General features: G+C 44.0%; 1 protein-coding gene across 1 annotated transcript in view; it reads right to left on the bottom strand.

The window, feature by feature from the left end:
- ELOVL5 (ELOVL fatty acid elongase 5) overlaps positions 1-19,114 on the bottom strand; it is a 107,594-nt gene extending 88,480 nt beyond the window's left edge. Inside the window, exons 1-3 of the mRNA XM_088479678.1 lie at positions 19,018-19,114; positions 14,846-14,912; positions 2,641-2,828 (exon numbers count right to left, since the gene is read on the bottom strand). Coding sequence (XP_088335804.1) covers positions 2,641-2,828; positions 14,846-14,903 — 246 coding nt within the window. The 5' untranslated portion in view covers positions 14,904-14,912; positions 19,018-19,114. The remainder of the gene's footprint in view (positions 1-2,640; positions 2,829-14,845; positions 14,913-19,017) is intronic.
- Positions 19,115-22,378: the final 3,264 nt, after the last annotated feature.

Here is a 22,378-nt window from a genome sequence, read left to right as displayed (position 1 = left end):
CCAAATCGTGGCCACAAATGCCAGGGAGCTCCCAGGGAAGAGTTCAAGGGAAATCGTACACGATGTCGGATCGTGAGTACATCGTCAAGTGTGTAGGCACCTTAGGAGCTAGGATACCATAGAGCACAGAGTACAAACAGAATTTTACATGTGTAGCAATTAATATTTAATCCCAAACACTGCCTTACAAACAAGGACACCTACACATGCAAACATTTCACTTGTTTAATACGCTCTGTAGTCTAACCCAGTGGTTCCCAAAATGTGCACCGCGGCACCCTGGGGTGCCTAGGGACACTTGCAGTGGTGCCTCAAGATGGTGGTCCAGCACCAAATCAAATTATTTATGGTCAATGTAATGTAAATATGTGGACAAACAGAAGAGCAAACTTGTACAAAACCAAATAACTGAACCTGACAGGAAGCACAATTTATTTCACTTTACTAGTGTACATTTTTTTCAGAATTTCTCAATAACAAACGTTTGGCTTAGGGGTGCCGTGAAAACAATGCTGAAACTCTAGGGTGCCGTGATTCAAAAAAGTTTGGGAACCACTGGTCTAACTTATGCGCACAGTTTCTACAGCAATCCATTAAAGATAACCATTACATGGTGCAATATCTTGTAAGCCTAGACTGTAATTGTGCACACATTGTATCGCTAAGTAGATTAAATTATGTGAACCCTTGGATTTCAGTAACAAAGAACATAGTGTTTTCAGACACAAATTCCAAATATATTTACTGTTCTTGAGTGAGTGCATTCCATTGGCACTAAGAAACAAATTAACTCATTGATGCAACAAAGGTCTGTCTAGATTGAAAATGCCAAATACTAAAAATCTTAACAGAGACACTACCACTTACAGGGAAACAATTGTATAAATAGCACTGTGAAAAGCTAGCTTTGAAAAGTAGCCAGATGCAAACATGATAAAACAAACTAAATATATATAGCGGCTGTCTTACAGATCAAGGACAGAACATAAAAAGGCAGTTTTAAATCGCACCTGTTGCTTTAACACTGTGAAGTTAGCCATTTTGCAGGAATTTGTGAGAATATTCCCTATCAAATCACTAGAATCAGTGATGGGCTGTATGTTGAGGAATTTTGGTTTAACCCTCAACATGGCCGATATGTGTAGGTGCAGGTGCTTATAAAAATCCACATAGTTTCTTCTTATCTTTGATCAGTAAAGTCAGCTTTCCATGGCATAGATTTCATTGATCTACAGCAGTGGTGTCAAACTCGGGCCCTACAGTTGCTGTGGGACTACATATCCCAGCATGCCCTGCCACAGTTTTAGCATGCCCTAATAGCAAAACTCTTGCAGTGCATGCTAGGATGTGTAGTTCTACTGCAAATGAAGGGCCCGAGTTTGACACCACTGATCTACAGTAAGTCAGACAATAAAAGCAAATGCCAGAATGGAAGCAATGGATTTATTTAATTTTGTTATTAAATATCATTGAGTACCCAACATTACATGATCATTAGTCAAAAAATATAAATTATTGATGTATTACATGTATAGGCTGAGTCTCCCATATCCAAAATGCTTGGGACCAAGGGTATTTTGGATATCGGAATATTCCATATTTTTAAATATTTGTTTACCATATTGAAATGTCTTAGGAATAGGGCCCAAATCTAAACACAGAATGCATTTATGATTCATATACACCTTATACACAGCCTGAAAGTAATTTTATACAATATTTTCAATAATTGTGTGGTTCAAATGAAGTTTGATAACATACATGAAATTAATTTATGTTTCATATGCACATTATACACAAAGCCTATAGGTCATTTTATACTTTATTTTTAAGAAGTTTGTGCCTTAAACAAAGTTTGTGTACATTGAACCATCCAAAAGCAAAAGGTTTCACTATCTCAGTCATGCTGAAAATATTTTGTATTTCAGAATATTTGGATATGGGAGACTCAACCTGTATCACCATATCTTTGGGATAATTTGTTCAGTTATTAGAACAGGTTTGGATAAAATTGGAAATTTTCCCACTTACATTAATTAATAAAATGTACTTTGAGCATAGAAAATTGCTTAATTGGAAACTGCACCCAAAGCAATACAGAAACAGAATAACACTCTCTCGGCAGTAGAAGAGATTTCTTACTGATCATATAATGCAGCGATACAGAGATGTCTTTCAATTGTAATTAACTTAATGATCTTCCTGAAAAAAACCTGTTTGTTATCTCACTTACAGGGCCACTATTTTTTTTACCTACGTTTTTTTCTTTTCCACTTTGCAGAACCAACTGGCGACTTCCAAGGAAAGTATATGACCAGGGATTCTGGGAGTCAATGGGGGGAATTAAATTAACGGTGATGTGCCACAGAGCATAGCCAAATTGCTCATCTGCGCACAGATCAGTCAGTTACAGTATGGCTGACATCACAAGATTTCCTGTGCACCTCTATGGGGTGCGAGGCAAAACTTGGATGTGCCATTCCAGGATAGCACATTGCGGCCATTGCTTTAAATTGAATCACCTCCTATGAATTTACTGGAAAGAGGGGGTATTTCAGAAAACAAATGATTTGAAGACTGGAATGGTCCTTTAATAGCATTGTGATGTTCTGTAACATGCAACATATCTACACATCTTACCTCATAAAACATGTACAGTGAGAGCAGCGTAAGCCCAATGTTATAAACCACTAGAATCCCTCTGAATGAAACGGGTTGCCTGTTTTGCATGTACTTTGGTCCTCTCCATACAATAAATAAATACAGGACAGTGCAAATAAATGTGGGGACGTAATTATCCAAGAGGAACCATCCTTTCACTCGTGGGTCTGTAACAAAATGAAAAAAAAAACAAAATTAGAAAAAGTAGTAGAAAACTGAGCTTTAAATAATGTTGTTTTTTATGGTGATTGATGTGATAATATCACTATTTAGACCAGTGTTGGATAACATATTTTGAAAGGGTGACAAAAGTGATCCTCTGAACTTCCAAGTTGGAAGCATAAGGGCAACACAAGCATCAGATCATAAAATCCTATAACAGGCCTGGCCAACTTGCAGCTCTCCAGCTGTTGTGAAACTACAGGTCCCAGCAAACGCCCCCACCGATCAGCTGTAATGTATGCTGGGACTTGTAGTTTCACAATAGTTGGAGAGCTGCAGGTTGACCAGCCCTGCCCTATAACAACTGCAAATTAAATTTCCCCAGGTGTGTAGGTCTGCACTTTGTGAAAACAAAGCAGCCGGATGAAGTGCTCACACAGCCTAATCAGCAGGGTGAGCAGTAGCCAAGTAGTTAAGCTGTTGAGGAGAAATCACCACAGATGCATGAACTATCATGGTACCAATACTGGCAATACACGCTACAAATATCGTGGCAATCCGCCCGATATTCGCGGATTGCCCTGATAATTGTAGCGTGTGCGGGTGACCGAACGTTAAATATTGCTCGGTCAAGCATGCCAGATTGTCCAGCATGCCCGTCCGATGCGATATTTATAAGTACAATGTCGGCCGCATCGGGCAGTGTATGCCCAGCCGCGGCCAACAGATGGCAGTAACAGGGAAATGTCTCCTCCCCCGGGGGCAGAGCGCAGATGTCGGGCTAATACACTGTGAGAAATCTCACAGTGTATGCCGCGGACATCTGCGGCTGGCAGGCTGCCAGATAAAATGTCTGACAGGCATTTTAACTGGACGTATATGCCCAGCTTTAGTGTGACTGCACTGTACCCAGTCTGTGGCAACATACAATGCCTTTCAGCACTACATGCATTCCTTAGGCAGCCCCTTTCTTACCACTGATTAGCCTTTATATGTGGAGGCGTTTTAACAGAAATCCATGTTGCCTGTAGCCCACGATGATGACACTAAGGGCCTGAATCAGAGATGGACGCTAATGCAATTTTCACGCAGATCAAGCGATTGTTTGCCATCGCGCATTTGTAATGCGCACTGTGCGTGTGCAGCGATTGCATTGCGATTACGGACACATAGAGGATCCCATCACAAAGTGACTGAGAGGTTGTCAGCGTTTGGGGGTGGTAATGAGTGGTCACAAAAACGCAGGCGTGCCTGTCCGTTTAAATACCGTTACATGAGCATGCATAAATTAGCCACTGCGAGTGCATGCGCAGCTCTGTGTGTCAGAGAGCTCCCAAGGCTGCGGCAGGTCAGACCTACTGCAAGGGTAAGATGGCCAATGTGCGTCGATGTTACCGATATTTACACAGGTATGCACGCAGGTAAGAAGGCAGCAGTAGGTGTCTTAATGCTCGGGTGATCTCTGCTAACATTAGCAAACTTTCGCTGCTGCGTATGAAATGGCAGCTGCGATCGCATTAGCGTCAGTCTCTGAATCAGGCCCTGAAGCATTTGGACTAGTCCACACCATACAGGAGTTGGACAAGTTAGGCATATGGCTGATTCTGAGTTCGGAGCAAAGCAAAAATAAGCAAGTAACTGTGCCCCATGGTAAAACCGTGCTGCACTTCAGGTGGGGCAGATTTAAAATGTGCAGTGAGATGAGAGTTTGAACACAACCCTCTGAAATCTACATCTAAATTTCAATATAAAAATAAAGCTGACCAGCATTTGTAGGCTACATACAAAAGCAAATATAATGATATAACAATTATGGGATTCACTAGGCGATATATACAGGTTGCTGGGATACCTGGCATTGCCTGGGTTGAAGAATGGACCTTGAAATACATCTGCAGTCTTAATTTTTTACATTGTCCTCGCCTATAACCCCATTCCATTGATCCTGAAAAGGACTAAACTGTTTGCGAACATGGTTTTAGCCCTGAAAAAGGACCTATCTGTCCATTTATAGAGAATTTTGACACTGTTAGCTCAACACTGAGGCATAAATAAGGTTTGTTTTTTTCATTAGGAGTCCGAATGAAAGGGCTGTTGGAAGCCCCCACTCTAAGTATTTTGAATGGGTTATATCAGGAGCAGAGTGACTTACAGGACAGAATTCAGTATAGCTTCCCAAATCACTGCAGTTCCAGAAATCAGTGCAGAACAGAAATCATTGCTGAGCAGAAATCTCTACAGACCAACACTGGAGACCATGGTATAAGAAAATGTGCTTGGAGGAAATTAGCAACTGTCAGTGCAGGTGCAATATGACAGTTGATCCTCTGACTCACTGCTCTTCCATTGGAGCTCTGCCTACCCCCCCATTGGTACATAGCAGCCTGTGTCTTCAGATCAGTGCATTTTTAGGCACTGGAAGATTTTCTGAGCAAACTTGCTGAAACCAAAATTTGAAATCAGAAACTCCACGGCCTACTTGGTGGGCACCATGTAGACCTCCATGGCCCTGACAAGCTTCAAACATAGCCAAAAACCTAATCCTGGTCAAACTACATCACCATGCCAAATTTGGTGAAGCTAGGTACAAAACTCTGGCCGTGCAGAATGGAGAAACAGACAGATACACATACAGGGCCTGATTCTGTAAGGATCGTAATTGCAAAGCTGCACTCAGGCAGCTTTGCAATTGCGATCCACGCCCCCTGTGCATTACTTAACTGAGCTGCGTCATCCGACGGAGATCCTGGCCTCTTCCCTCCCCCCAACGGCGGCAGCAAGCCTCCAGTTCGGATAACGGAGGCTGTCGCCACCCCCAAACGGCAGCAGACTGCTAATCACTGACAGTCTGCTGCCAGTTTGCAAGTGTACTTGCAGACCCGTTCTGCACATGTGCAGAACAAGTCTGGCACCTGCGCAGATTCCCAAAAATCAGGAATCTGCGTTCAGTAGCGCACTGCTGAATCAGGCCCACAGTACACAAACACTTTCTATCTTATTATATAGATATGTTCCAACAATAAAATATAAACTGAAAAATAAATGAGTCAATCTGGAGTGCAAACTTGTTCATCCACATGTACAGTGTGGAGTGGACACAAAGTTAATTTACATTGCAACATGGTTTGTCCAGGTGCAGAGTTACCTGCTATTTTTATTTTATTCAGTCCCCCAAGCTGGAGTACTACTATGTTCAGACCGATTTTCATGGCAACATAAAAATAGATGGCGTTTTAGCTAGGGCAAAAAGACAATGATGATGCAAAATACCAGCCATTCCCAATGTTCCTCTTTACTACTTTTACATAACTGGAGCAATCCCAGGAAATCGCCCTAAAATGCATTGGTCCACTCAGGGCAGGTGCTAGGGTGTTCGGCGCCACTCTGCAAACTATAAATTTGCGCCCTCCCTCCAATTTTTTATAAAAGGATAGTGTGCGCTAAAGGCGCACTGCAAAAAGGGGTGTGGTCTCACAAGGGGCGTAGTCACACAATAGTACCCCCAATTCAAATTATGCCACACAGTAGAACAATCTTATTCACATTACACGACATAGTAGTGTCCCTTATTCACGTTACAACACACAGTAGTGCCCCTTATACACAATGCCCACAGCACTGCCCTATATACACATAATGCCCACAGTAGTAGTGCACCTTACATGTAATACTTACAGTAGTAGTGCCCATTACACTTAATGCCCACAGTAGTAGTGCCCCTATACAATGCCCCAGTAGTAATGCCCCCCTCTATACAATGCCAACAGTAGTAGTACCCTTATACAATGCCCACAGTAGTAGTGCCCCTTACACATAACGACGCATGCGCACACACAACACTGTACTTACCTGAAGCTCCGCTCCTTTGCCCACCGCCGTCTGACAGCTCCTCACGCTTAGCACTGTGGGACAGATGTCATGTTGTCTCTCCCTACACCCACTGCCGGTAGGTGGAGCTTAGGAGTGAAGGAGCACCGGGTGCCCGCTGGTAACAAATCTCAGCGGACCTTGGCAAATGGAGAAGGCGGCGGCTATTCTCCAGCCCAGCACCTCTGTGCTGTGCAGGGTCGGCTGACTGCATCGCGCTGGTCCTGGGTTCACTTGAGAACACCAATTATATGTACTTTTAAATCAAGAAGGTTCATTTACAAACTACAACGAGAACTTGCAGGGCTTAAATTTCCACAAGTGCATGTAGTTGCCCACCAAGTTCACTTCAAGGTGCATACCCACTTATGAATTGCCATGCCCAGTTTTTTGGATGTATTTCAAATGCAAGCAGAAAAAGTTACACATCACAATAAATAGTCCAAGCTAATATAATTCAATCATCTAACTTTTTACCGTTTTCATCTAAAATAAAGCTGTTTCTATTTAAAGAGCACAATCTACCCATCTCCTTCATGGGGGTTTATTTACTAAGCAGCGAGTGGGAATACTGTATTTAAAATGGCAATAAATGCAGAATAAATCCAATCCACATACACATTTGCTTTAATCACGGCAAATAGTCACATTTGGCACGCCACAGACTTTTAGTCATGACAACTGTCTTTTGTCTTAAAACTTGTGTCTTATTCGCACCAGTAAAGCAACAAAATTACATTGAGAACATATACTGACAACTGGGGCTGGCAGTACTCAGGACCTCATTCAGAGTCGGTCTTTGCGGCCGCACGGTCGTACGCCACCGATGTTCGCTATACTGCGCATGCGTTAAGTTCGCAATGCGCGTGCGCAAACTAGCCGCTACGATTAGAAATTTCTCTCTCCTTGAACACAGCCAGGTCGGTAGTTTGAGTGACAGAATGAGGCATTTGTGGGTGGTAACAGGGGAAGGTGCTTGAAAACGGGGGAGTGGAGATCCGAACGCAGGCGTGCCTAATTATGCGAACGGCGTTTTATGGGAGTGCATAATTAACAAAGTAGCGTCATGGCACATGTGACATGGGAGGTTTTTACACTGACGTGATCGTAGAGCTTAAGAGAGTGTATGGTCAACCTTAAGCTCTACGACCAGTTTCGATGGCTCCCGATGGTCTCGATTAATCCTTATATGCCCGGAGATGACGTGCAATGCGTACGAGAAGGGGGCGTATTTTTTAGAATTCCGACCGCTTCCTCCCCTTGGTCGGTAGCTACCGATCCGAACTTAGGGACGCACTTGCGAGGGAATCATTTGAATATCCGGCCCCTTTTCCCGTACGACCGTGCGGCCGCTTCGACCGACTCTGAATGAGGTCCTCATACTTTTGTTTGAGACTAATGGCCTGATTCCGAGATGAATGCTAATGTAATCGCAGCTACGTTTTCGTAGGCAATGCAGCTGTGAAAATATGCTAATGTTAGCAAAGATTACCCGAGAATAAAGACGCCCACTGCCGGCTTCTTACCTACATGCGAAGACGCATACCAGCGTAAATATCGGTAACATCGCCGCACATCGGCAGTCATCTTGCCCTTGCGGAAGTCTGACCTGCTGCAGCCTTGGGAGCTCTTCAGACACGCAGCGCTGCATATGCACTCGAAGTGGCTAATTTATGCGTGCCCATGTAACAGCGTTTAAACGGACAGACACGCCTGCATTTCTCTGACCACCCCCCGTTACCACCCCCAAATGCTGACTCCTATGTGCGTCTGTGGTCGCAGTGCAATCGCTGCGCACGCACAGTGTGGCTTATATGCATGTGCAATTGCTCGATTGCGTGCTGAATCACCGTCTCTGAATCAGGCCCTAAGTCGCAATGGTGTGTAAAAAAAGATTCTGATACAAGAGGCGATTCCTCTCGTCACTTTTCGTAATGCTTAATCTGCGACTTTAGATAGGTTATAACAATTCCTTTGCAACAGAAATAGTAATCTTGCATCCCTGGTACACTGTGAGCAGCTTTATAAGTAGGTACAATGTGACTAAGACACAATATTTAGTAAAATGTACTCTTCGCTAGCAGTGGTGAAGCTTCTAAGTCAAGCCAAGCGTCTCTCGCATATGGTGAAAAACCGCTAAGTGCATAAGGACACATCTGTACTATTGTCATTTTAAATTAAGGAGGTCAATGCCACAAAGAATTGGAGGCTTTGAAACCCAGCTGTTTAGTAAATAAACCCAATTATATTTATATGAAGCCCAGACATACTTCGATATAGATGTGTCCACATATATCTATAATTAAATTGGGTCAAATAGCCCCCAGTTGAGCATGCCGCTATTCCTAAGTACCTAGTATGGTGATAGAGGGGGATGTCCGCGCTATTTGAAACGGGAGAGAGTGAGTTTCTACATGGTGTGTCGCTAGGGCTGCCACAGATCAATGTGATCTCTTCCAAGATCACAGGGATAATAAAGTAAGTATGTGGGTATGATCTTATAGGGCGCACCTATTAATCTAATTTGGCTTTATGTTTTATCTGTTGGATAAGGAGATGTGGTATGTATACTAATGTGGGTACAGATGTAAAAAGGATTAATTGATGTAACAAGTAGATGTGTATAAAAAACAGAATATATTTATTAACAACACTTACATTTTGCCAACGTCTATATTACATTGTATCATGTAAAATAAGTATCAAGTATAAATGGTTACATATGTACACAAATAAAATTCATAATAACATGGTGAATAAAATGACTGTAAACTGTATATAAACAGTGGCTGCTCCTCTCATGAAATCCTTTGGTAAGAGCAAAAATTCTTTAAATGTGAAGCCTTTATAAAGAATTCTGAGTAACGATTTTCTACTGATATGGAGGGAGTAGGTCCGCTCCTGTTTCTCCCTTTGTAAATAAAATGTTCTGTGATATTAAACTTTTTAGAATGTATATAGTTCAGTTTGAGAGCAGATATATGCTTCTAAATGGTCAGTGGCAATGCTTGTAAGCTCGTTAGGTAGCACAGAATAATGGGTACTAAGTGATAAACGGTGAAATTTGTGTCTGTGTGGTGCGCGGACCTCCTACCTTGTCCTTTTCCTCCCCGCTGACAGGTTAGCAACTTCAGCTGGGCCTGATATAAATGCAACCTCACGTGTTTCCTTTAGTAATCCTTTACTGACATTATTGGATCCATGCTAGCAAGTTCTTTTCCATATATAAATCCCCACAGCGCTACTGACATCACTGTCTGACATTACTCATGTTGTCAGTAGGGCCGCCCACAAACGGCAGGCGTTCCTTCAGGAATGCCTCCATTGGTCCAGCCACCCCCCCCCACCCCGCCTACAAAACAGGGCGAGTTGTCGATCAACATCGACAGCTGCCCCATTTGTAGCGAGCTCCGGAGCGAGAGAATTTCTCTCTCGCTCCGGGGCTTGCGCACGTGCGCAATGCCCCACCATCGACCTGCTTGCGTGTGCATAGCGCTTGCGAGCGGGTCTGAATCAGGCCCTCAACTGTCAATGGAGGACAATATAAGGAAATGGAGGACATCACACTTTCTGTGATGGCCAGAATTTGTGGCCACTTGATTTTACTTGCTAAAGTACAAAGACTCAGATAGTTATCTGCGATATGTTAAAGTTGCGTAGTTTAATACTGATATAGTTGGTTATTTCATGGTTTAATATTGTTTTAACATTAAAATGGTGTCAGTAGTTCTGCAACCTCTTTTCAAAGCCACTCTGTACTGTGCTTATGATGCTTAATAAAAACATGTTATACAAGATTTTATACAAAAAAAACTTCTTTTGAAACATTCGAACACATAATTTTTGCTCTAATAGTTTTAGTCTAACAAAGTAAAGTAAGTTTGTATCGTTTGTTTGTATTTTACTGTCTTGAGCACTTTCTGTTTGTGTTAAAGATGGATAAGGCAGGGGGGGGGTGCCTAGTCCTAACCCTAAGTCCCCTGGGGGGTCCCTAAACCTAATCTTCCCCCCCGCGGCTAAGCGCTAACACTTCCCGGCTTAGCTTCGTTCGGGAAGCCGTCCATCTACATTCTGGCGTCTGGCTTTAGACGGGCGTCGGGATTTCGACGCCTGTCTTTAGACGCCGGGATTTAGACAAACCGCCTCCGGGCCCACAGCCTTTTGACTGTATCCTCTCTGAATCATGTGGTAAGACTGCCTGAATGATAACCTTATGTCACAAGAAAGGGGTGAATAAAGCAGCACTCTTCCCAGAATAAAATAAAATTATACTGTAATACTGTATTAATCAGTCACAAATGCTTTATACATGATGTTAAAAGAAAAGTTGTATAGCATGGTTATAGCCTATGTCCTTATTATAGCCCAACGAGGATAATTAGCATAATTATATATTAATGTGGCCATGATTCCTCTTAAAATCAAAAGTTGCTTTGATAATGTTTGTCCAGAATTCACTGTGTAAGTGAACAATAGGTTAATGCATTTTAATGTAGGCTGCAGAGGCCTGCTTTATGTCACCTAGTTTTATTGTTTACTTAGAGATGCCTGGTATAACAGAGGGGAAACAACCCTTTTATTTATTACTCAGTTAGGAGAGTCACAGTTCCTAAAAGATTACCTAAATTACCCTTCGAGAAAGAACCGTAACTTGGTGTTTAATCCTTATAGGAAATATAATCTCTGCAGATCTCTGCATCAATTTGTAACCACTGGAGCTAGCCAGATAAAATGTGTGAATACCAGCGTCATAAGGAACCTATAGAAAGAGATAATGGGCCAAATTCAGAGGTGGACGCAGTGTCGATGTGTGCACAGTTGAGCGACTTTTTTGCTACTGTGCATGTGCGAAAAGTCCTGGAAACCCCTACGGCACACCACTGAGTGTACGCAGAGATCGCTGCTCCATACATGATCACACTCGGGTGTTCCTGGGAGGCAGCCTAATTGAAAACAAAAAAGGCCTTCTCAGGAGTGTCAGTGAATGCAGCCGTATTCAAAAACATAGAGCCGCAGCCACAGAGGCAATACATAGAAAAAGTTCAGAAGGAGCCAGTGCACCAGCCATAGGGCGTCGTAAGCATCGATGGTCATTAAGATGGTGGAGTGTTCGAGTCCACGGGCATTGAAAGTGGGCATCTCAGGGCTAGCAATCTCTGGTGCTCGCAATTACAGAAGGGAAAGGCTAAACTAGTATTTGCATATTATCGCAAACTGCAGATCTGAAAGAGAACGCAGTGTGCATGCATCAGGCCCTATGGGTCTGACAGAGTTGAAATGTATAGAGGGAGTGTTCACACAATTGTTCCTCCCTGTTCCCTAAATACCTACCCCAACTACTCCACATCTCTCGTTACTCTATCATGTACCTACTCAATTTACACTTCTATACACTATCCCAGTGGTTTCCAAACTGTGCGCCATGGCACCCTGGGGTGCCTCGGGACACTTGCAGGGGTGCCTCAGATTGGTGATCCAGCACCAAATCAAATTATTTATGGTCAATGTAATGTAAATATGTGCACAAACAGAAGTGGAAATCTGTCCCCCACCACATAACTGAAACGGAGGATTACAGGTCAGCACTATTTACTTCACTGCACTACATTTTTTTCAGAATTTTTCAATAACAAACGTTTGGGTTAGGGGTGGAAAACAATGCTGATACTCTAGGGTACCATGATTCAAAAACGTTTGGGAACCACTACATGATCCTATTTCATCATCCCCAATCATTATTTCCCCCTTGTTATAAACCTAATCGCTAGTATGTGCCCATTAGCTATATTTTTCCTGTATTTACCTCATTCTCCAACTTACAAAAGCAGAAACCAACCTCAAATCCCCTCATCCTCACTTGTGCCCTTTCCCACAATGCTCCTTTACATGGCTGATGGTGACACCTCACACAACATTGAGCAAAATGCAGTCACCACAATCTGCTCTTGCTTCTTGTTCAAACCCAACATTTCTTCAAATTCCTCCAACCTGATCCACATCTGTACCCCAATATCCCTCCTTTTTCCCTGTGCACTCTGCAATAGGGTATGTACAGTATGTAACAATCTCACATATATACCTCCTTAAGTTCACTTCTCTGCATACTAGGATCACTTCTGATTATTCCCTCATAGCCCATAACTTTGCCATCTCCTTCAAAAACAAATTTTAACCATTCCACAAGATATCACATCATGCCAAGTCATTCACTTTCTGCTACACATCCTCAGATCACTCCCCAAGGAACAAAACACAAATCCTCTGCACTCATGGGCGTGATTACCATAGGTGCAATGGGTGCAGTCGCTCAGGGGCCCAGAGATGAAGGGGGGCCCCATTATTCCTTGTCAAAGTTACATGTGTTATATACATTTTCACCATTGGGTAGTACATAGGGGCCCTTACAAACTTTTGCTATGGGGCCTTCAAATACCTAGTAACGCCCCTGTCTGCACTCATCTCACACTACAACCTATCCATTCAAAATTATTTCCCAACTTCTCCCACTGAATTCCTTCCACTAGCTCACCTCATCAGCCAGGATCTCTCCAATAGCACATTCTTATTATCCTACTTTAAACATACACTCATCTCACCAACACTTTATAATCCATCTCTTTATTCAGACCCTCTTTGAACAACTTAAGCAACTGTACAATTTCCTCACATTTCATTCTTAATTTTCTGCAAATGGGCTTCTGATTATATTATTCTGTAGACAGCTGTCTATAGTGATAAATGATCTATTATGTGATCACTTCTCCATACTGATCCTCCTTAACCTCTCTGATTTTGACACTCTTGATCACCACTTTTTTTTCCTGCACATTATTCACGTTTCTTTAGCATCTCTACCCCTGGCACACCCTCCCTTCCATTTCCACTATCTGTTGACTCACATAATGCTTTGTTCTCGGCCTCTCTCACTGTACATCTCTTCTCTTAGACAGATTTGTCCATGAGTCCCCATTACCACCTCTATACCCCTCTTCAATTAATCAGTTTTCTTCTCTACTATATCATGTGACCAAAAGGTCTAATTACTAATCCTTGGATGGAGATAAATGGGACGGAAATAAAGTACCAGCCAACGAGCTCCTGTTATTTTTCAAACACAGCCTGTGACATGGCAGTTAGGAGCTGATTGGCTGGAACTTTATCTCCATTCACGGCTTAGTAAATAGACTCCCAACTGCCTAAAGCTCCACATGGATGCCCCAACTATCGACCTCATAACAATGACCGTCTTCTTAAACTTCCAGTATATGCAGTCATTTCCATCCTCACTATTTAATATTCAGAACTGCCATATCCCAGTAATAAACAAAAAAACAAATATATTCCATGTAGTAGAGGGTGAATGGGTAAGAGCTAGTGCCATTATGTGTGCTTTTATCCCACTCATTTAGGGGTCAATGCTATTAGCCACGATGATCTCACCGATGCGAGTCATCACGGCAATGGCTGCACTTTACGGCAGCCCCACAGGGGCTAATTCGGGTTCGGAGTGGACTACGAAGGGTGCGAGGTGCTGATCCATTGCTGCAGTTTCGCACATAGTAGGATTGACCCATAAGTGTCATGCATATTGCCACATCTGCAGTGGTGGAGAGGGGGGTGAGGTACAGTAGAAGCGCTCTCGCTATCTTCTTTACAGTAAATGTAGAAGGACACCATAATTCCACAATAAGTAAACAAAGTAAATTTCAGCTTTACATTTCAGCAAAAAGAGGAGGAACCACATAAATAAAGTTCATGTGGCTCTTATTTTGACTATATGGTGTTACTGACAGCCAAGGTCCAGAGGTGTAAAGGCTCTTAAAATGACATTTATTACAGCTGTGGTTGCAGGATTTCATATACGAATCAGATTTATTTTTCATTTATATTAGGTTGCTTCTGAGCTATAGCTTGATTATAACCAATCATTTACAAGCTCATAATTGTCCTGTAACAAGAAGCAATGCCTGATGCTGCAATCCACTATCACTGATATTTGGTAATTTACTGGATTTTCAAAGTTTGCCTACGTCTAGCATAATAAAGATAGGAGAAAGTTATATTTTATTACATTGAACAAATAAACAAAGATAGAAAATGTAAATAACCAAAAAAATATACAGAAAGCCAAATTTATATGTGAAAAAAGTCTTACCTCTAGGTCCAAGCAAGTTATCTATATATCCATTTACTACTTTGTTCATTGCCTCCATATTTGCAACCTAAAGAATATGGAAAATATTATAAATCAGTGAAGGCAGATTTCTAAACTAGTTATACAAAATAGCCTGCAGATACAATGCTAAAGCGCCCATTTATATTAGAACCCATGATCGCATTGCAGTATGCAATTATATCGGCCAAATGTACTAAAGACAGGGACAGGGGCGCCGGAAGGAGCTTGTCCCTGCGATGTGTCTGGGAGTGAAGTGAGCCACATTAACCAGAGATTTTACAGTAGGTTACATTATTGCGAGCTATTTGCAGCATGCACGCTCCCATGACCCTCGCTGTTCATTTAGAAAATGCTTATCGTGGCAGTTGCACAGCAAGTCTGCATGGTTTTACCCTTGATATGGTTGAGGAAAAGTGGAGAAATCACCATAAACCTCAACAAAGTGGCAGGGTAGTATAGAAGGCTGTTAGTAGCCATATGCAAACCATTTGGGGCTCTTAAAAGGTGTCACATGGATTATTTTTGCTTTTTTTCATTAACCGTAGAAATATTTAATATAGCATGTGTTTTTGAACAAATTAAAGCTTGTAATGAGTTTGGGGTACATAACAATCACATGTAATGTGATTTTTATGTCATTTTGAGCCACTTTGAAACAAGCTACTTGTTGGTCAGTATGCTAACCCACCACCTCTCCCTAACCTACCCCCCCCCCATGTGCCTCAACCTAACCTGCCCCTCCCCGCACCCTAAACCTAACCCTCTCCCCTTAGTGCCTAACTCTAACCCTTAAACCTAACCCCGCTACTTACCTTTGGCATGCCGGGATTTTGACCGGCGTTGGTATTCCGGCAACGGTAATGTCAGCGACGACAACTTGACCGTCGGGATGCCGAACGCATCCCCTCCCAGCAGCCACTTCAAAATCTAATGTCTCGTCTATACTACAACCCCCACATACCTATCCTACATCATGTAACCCATTATTCGGCTTTTCGTGGAAAGGTACCTCAATAGTTATGTCTTTATTGGCCATATCTGATTTTAAAACTTCAAAGTGCTTTATTAATTATTTGGGGGAGGGGGTAACACCAGAGGTTCTCAACCAAATCAACATTTTTACATTTTTAGCTTAAACAGGGATTTTTTTCTACTTAGGAGGTACAAAATAAAATCTGCGTTGAGACCTGTGTCAACGTAACACAGATTTTGTAACTGAACAGCAAAATGTTGCGGCCGCAGGATGTGGACCGCAGTAATGGAAACTATGGGCCTGATTCAGACCCACTCGCAAGCGGCTGTCCGCTCGCAAGTGGGTTGATGGTGTGCACTGAGCATGCGCACGACGGAGGGAGCTCCGTCGTGCGCATGCGCCAGATGCGACGAGCGAAGGAAAGTCCTTCGCTCGTTGTGTCTGATCAAAGGGGGCGTGCTGTCGATGTTGATTGACAGCACGCCCCCTTTGGTAGGCGTGCCGGGGGCGTGCCTCCCGTCAGAAGCCGGCCCACTGACATCACTAGTGATGTCAGTGGGAGTGATTTTGGCTCTGATAGAGCCAAAATCACTCCGGAGCTTGCGGTTGAAAATCTCAACCGCAGGCTCCGGCTCGCAGTTTCGATGGTCGCGATGGTCAAGACCATCGCGGCCATCAAACTGCACGCTCGTATAGGCTGTGGGTGGTGACCCACAGCTATACGAGCGTCCAGGAGGACGCTCCATAGTTATGGAGGCCGGCCCTCATTCAGAGCGTGCGCTCTGCTCAGAGCGTACGGCTCTGAATGAGGGCCTATATCAGTGTACTAAAATATTGCTGCATTTAGTTATTCCAACCCCTTTAAATTATGTATTCTATTTGGCTGGTAAGTTTTTGTTTTGACAAGCAATATTTTTTACATTTGCATGGTTTTGCATTTAAGTATGAATGAATATCTGTGTTACTAGTTCTTCCCAGGTCTACAACATGTAAAGCTGCATACACACACAACAAATTAGTTAATGAACAATTTTAGTAAACGATTTTTTCCCTTGAAAAAATTAACTAAAATCGTTTACTAAAGTTGTTCATTTACTAATGGTGCGTACACACTGGGCGATAAAGTGGACGACTGAACGATAACGATATCGTTATCGTTCAGTCGTCCACTTTATCGTCCATTTTTAAGCCCAAAAAGATGAACGATGACGACGACGCGCGTTCCCGCGGGTCGTTCGTCATCATCGTTCATCGGGCTGACATGCAGGCCAACCTGACGATCTCGTCAGGTTGCTGCATGTCAGGGAATGGGGGAGAGAGCCCGGCGCTGAACGATATCGTTAATGATATCGTTCAGCGGCTGTGCTCAATGTCATGAACGACATTGAGCACAGCCTGCCGGGGACACACTAGACGATATCGCTCAGGGAGCATATCGTCTAGTGTGTATGCACCTTAAATGTAATGAACGATTTTTTAGAACTACAAACGATTTTTGCATATTAACTTACTGAAAATCGTTCAGTTGACAAGTCTGACTGAACTACAAATTACAAACTACAAACGTGAACGCGCATGAACGATAATCGTTCATCATTTGACTCAGAGAGTGAACGATTTTTTAAACGATTATCGTTAAACGATATCGTTTAACGATAATCGTTCAAAAAAATCGTGTGTGTATGCACCTTAAGTGCTAGCTCAACACCTGCCAGACTGCATGGCCGCCCAGATACTTTGATTACATATAAATAATGTGTCTTCCTCTGTAAAGGAGCAATGTGTTCTTCCTCCTGCACAAGACATTGTGTCGGCAGCTGTACTAGCCCCAGACAACTTTCTATACCTGAATAATGGTTAAGAAAAAAGTTGAATTGATACCATCTCTCAACACAATGCAGGCATTTTGCATAAACCATGCACTGACCTTCTCAATTCAAAGAGATATGATATTGTTACATTCAGTTATACAAAGAAGTAGAAACAAATATCTTCTCTACCAATGCACTGAAAAAAAAATGTAACTACCAAGGTGCCTGATGGATAATAAATAACATTTCTTAACTAAAATCCAAAAATATTTCAGTACAAAATGTAATAAATTCACAATAATGTATCTACAAACTGTTGCATGTAATAGTGTATGTAATATATATACACATACATACATATATACACACAAATGTTGAAAATAATGGAAAAAGGGGAAGATTAAAAGGGGTTCTGATTTTGGGAGGGATGCATAAAGAACATTCCAGAATATCAGTTAGCAAAAAGAATAGAGAGGAGGGGACACAGACACCCCGAGGAAGCCTATTACACCTCTGTATATAACAGTGATAAGGGGCACGCTGCAGGAAGGGAGAGGGCAGAGCACCTGCGTGTAGTAGTAGTAGTAGTAGTGCTGCATATATACAGTACGGCCGGAATAGGATGCGCTAATGAAAGCGGAACAAGTGGTGCTCTGGAGATAAGGGGGAACTGACAGCCAGCCGGGCTGGGCAACACATGACAAGTGTCAGATACAGAACACACCTAGCTGTGCTGCCTGGCAGGACACACAGCACTGGGGGTAAGGGGCGACAGGGGAAGGGAGGGATGTGATGAGGGAGGACCCCTAAAAGGCAGAGGAAATGACAATGCTGCTGCTGGCCATATATAGCGACGGGTGCATGGCTCTGCTCCTGACATCACCCAGCCACTCACACGTGAGGGGACAGCACTGAAATATATATACATCCATACCCTCCTATTACCCCATCTGCCCAGCCACACCGTTACCCCATCTGCCCCTCCACACCCCGTTACCGCACCTGCATTTCCAGTTTTACCATCTGCCCCTCCTCACCGTTGCCCCACCTGTCCTCCCACACCCTGTTGCTCCATTTGCCCCTCCTCACCCAGTTTTCCTATCTGCCCCTCCCCGCCCTGTGCTCGGCACCCGGGTCCCGGCAGCACGGAGCTGTTGCACCTGAAGTGAAACTGTCACCCAGCACGCGCTCCGTCTCACACCCAGATAAGTGACTGATGACTATTTACGGACTTCGGGCAACTTCGCCCCCTTCTTCCTGCCCCCAGCCCCAACGTCACCCATCCTCTGTGCCAGCCTGTGTCCCCAGCACCGCCCCCTCCACTAACAGCGGCAGTAGCGGTATAGGTGGAATTGCAGCCCGGGTACCGTTAGATGTGCTGGCAGCGTGACTCTCGGTGTGCTGGTCCGGAGGAGGCTGCTGTGAGTGAGTGAAAGCGGCGTCTCCTCTCCGCCTCCTGTCAGGCCCGGCCCGCTGGCTGAGTGTGTTATGCTGCAGCCTCGCCCCAGGGCGGAGTCCGACCGCTCCCAGCCACACACAGCCGCCGAGCGGGGACGCGTGAGGAGGCTCGCCTGATGATGGGGAGGAGGAGGCGGGAGAAGTGATACAGGATGATGGGGACCAGAGGGCAGCAGCGGAGACGGGGAGGGAGACGGGGTGAGGCTGTAGGAGGTGGGCTGGAGACGAAGACGGGGGGAATGGAAGTAACGGAGCAGCTGATGATGATGGGGCCGGGGGAAGCAAGGAGTGAGGTCAGGGAGTGGACTGAGTTCTAGCACAAGTGTATTTGGACACAGTAATATAATGCGTGTCTTCTATGATCAGGGAAACATGGCAATATACGGCACACACCTATTCTGTATATTAGGGCTGCCCTGCGTCGGTTTTTCCAGTATATACCTTTAACTCAGACATGTGATCCTCCCAATCTAACAAGAAGAGAAGGAGGAAGTTCCCCTAATGTTGAGCGTTGGCACCTGGAAGGACACATGGGTGATTGGGTGAATATTAAGGTCTGTGCAAACTTCAGGTCACATGGGTGCCCTGTATTTCTCGTTTGACAATGGGCACCATACGTAATACGTTGTGTCTGTGTCTGCCTTGTACATGTGAGGTATGAATATCAGGAATGGGTATGTAATGCCGGCTGTCAGAATGCCTCCTGTCACAATACCGACAACGGCATCGCGATTGTTGGTATCCTGACGGGTCGGGTAAGTATACCTACACTCTCTCCATCTCCCCCTAACCCTCCCTTCTTGTAGCCTAACCCGCCCCACCATGCATCCTAACTCTCCTGTTAGTTCCTAAATGCAAGTCCCCCCCCTTCATGCCTAAACCTAATCCTCCCCCCTTAATGCCTAACCCTAACCCCCCCCCCAGTGGTGCCTGACCCTAATCCCCCCTCCTAGAAGTCCTACCCCAAAACCTAACGCTAACCCCGCTATGCTACCTACACCTAACACATCCCACCCCCCGCAGCTAACACTACGGATGCCCCAGCTTACCTTCGTTCGGGCACACGTCCTCCTGGATTCCGGCGTTGGGATTAAGATAGACGTTGGTATTTCAACACCTATCTAAACTCCCTTGTCAGGATTCCAGTGACGGCATAGCCTGTCTCCTAACTACATCCCGATTATCACTGTCAGTTGACAGGGAAGTAACTAGAACTTTGTGGGCCCCTTAGCTAAATTTTTAAAGGGCTCCCCCAACTCAGGTCTCAATCGGAGTGTATACATGTTTTTATATATATATATATATCACTGTATGTAATATATTATTAATGGGAATATTATATTTATAAATCATCAGTTTCATGATGGAGGCAGCAGCAACATAGTTTTTCACTCACATCACAGGCAGTCACTGCCTGTGGGGCCTATTCATCAACACTAAAATAACGTTTTTAAGGACATTTTCCTTAAATAACGTTATTTTGGAATTAATGAACAGACTTAGCACAGGAGATATCACAGATATCTCCTTGCTAAGTTCCCCTGCGTTAATTTCCACACTCCCCATACATTAGTATGGGGATGTGGAAATTGTGGTATTCATCAAATTCCGAAAATTATGAATTTTCGGAATTTGATGCAGTTACTATTCGCCACTGTGAGGTGGCGAATAGCAGAATCGACTTACCTGTATCCGCGTGTGCAGGTCCCCCGACGAGTCCCTCCGGCGCTCTGCTCCATCCTCAGGCTCCGGAGGCTGGTCGGACATGTGTGCTCCCCAGCAGAGCACAAGAAAGTTTAGAAAAAGAAAAAAAAAGTTTTTTTTCTTTTTCTAATCTGTCATGTGGTCTGCTGGGAAACCACATGACAGACCAGCAGGACGGAGACGGAGGCTGCTGCACGGACAGGTAAGTCGGGGGGGGGGCAGGTGAGCGGAGGGGAGTCGGGGGGGTACACTACCTTAACGCATCTGTAGGCAGTGCTGCGCATGCGCTGGTTTTACAGATGTAACAGCGCATGCGCAGCACTGTTTCCAGATGCGATAAGGTAGTGTAGGCAGAGAAAAGTATCTATTTCCCGAAAAGCTGTCATCGCAAAAATGACAGCTTTTCGGAATAGATACTTATGGAGAGGTGGAATGATGAATTCCACCTATAATTAGGTAGAACTCCATGCGAGTTCTAAACCTAATTATCTCCATCGAATTTTTAGGTTTAATGAATAGGCCCCTGTGTCTTAAACTTTACTCACTGAAGCAGCCGCTGCCTTGCTAACCCTGCTCCTGCACCACACGAGTCCCTCCCGGCCCTCCTTGCCCACCGCTCAGAGAGGAGAGAGACTCGTGAGATGACGACATCAACATCTTGCGAGAAAGCTAGCTCTACAGACTGTGGGGCGCAGTGGATGGAAGGACAATGTCAGTGAGTGACACTATAGTTCGCTCAGACACCTGCACCCCCCCTGACCATTCGCCCAGCCACCTGGTCTTTTGCCTGGGGAGTTTTAAAAGAAAAAAATCATCAGGGGGTTGCTTGCTTGGCTGGCGGGCCCCCTAAGCTGCCGGGCCCCATAGTAAGCGCACCCCTTGCACCCTCTATAGTTACGCCACTGTCAGTTGATATTCAGTTGACACCCAAAGCTAAATAGATTGTAAGCTTGCGAGCAGGGCTCTCTTACCTTTCTGTTTTTTATTAACCAGTTTTGTTTTATTACTGTTTTGTTCCCAATTATAAAGCACAAGTGAATATGCTGGAGCTACAGTATATAAATAAATGTTAATACATTTTAATAATAATAGATTGTGTTGCATTGTCATCCAGGTAAACCTTAATATATAAAAATAAATGTCCTGACTCACTGACTCATCAACGCCCCCCCAGCCCAAACCCCTGGACCTAAAAACATGTAATCCTTGGAGTATATGCCTTCCATGATAGACACCCACTAAGCAGGGATTTTTCTAAATTCAAAAGAAAGAAAGTGTGCTAACAATAGTGCTCTCAGTGCAGCCTGTGTGTAATTTGTTTCAGCTGCTAATAAAGAAGAATGTATAGGTGCTTCAAAAATTGCAAAGCATAATTGGCTATGCAGCACACATTACAGAAAAATGAATGGATCAAAATTTTATATCACTTGTCCCGGTGCCAGAATCCTGACCACTGGCATCCCGACGGACTTAGGGTTAAGGGGAGGGTTAGGGTCATGCACTAGGGGGAGGGTTAGGCTGCGGGGGAGGAGGGTTTGGCTGCGGGAAAGGTGGTTAGGGGGAGGG

This window comes from Taudactylus pleione, unplaced genomic scaffold (genome assembly GCF_031769625.1).
Source record: "Taudactylus pleione unplaced genomic scaffold, aTauple2 ptg000244l, whole genome shotgun sequence".
In the NCBI taxonomy this organism is placed as follows: domain Eukaryota; kingdom Metazoa; phylum Chordata; class Amphibia; order Anura; family Myobatrachidae; genus Taudactylus; species Taudactylus pleione.
This window is presented reverse-complemented; position numbering and strand designations above follow the sequence as displayed.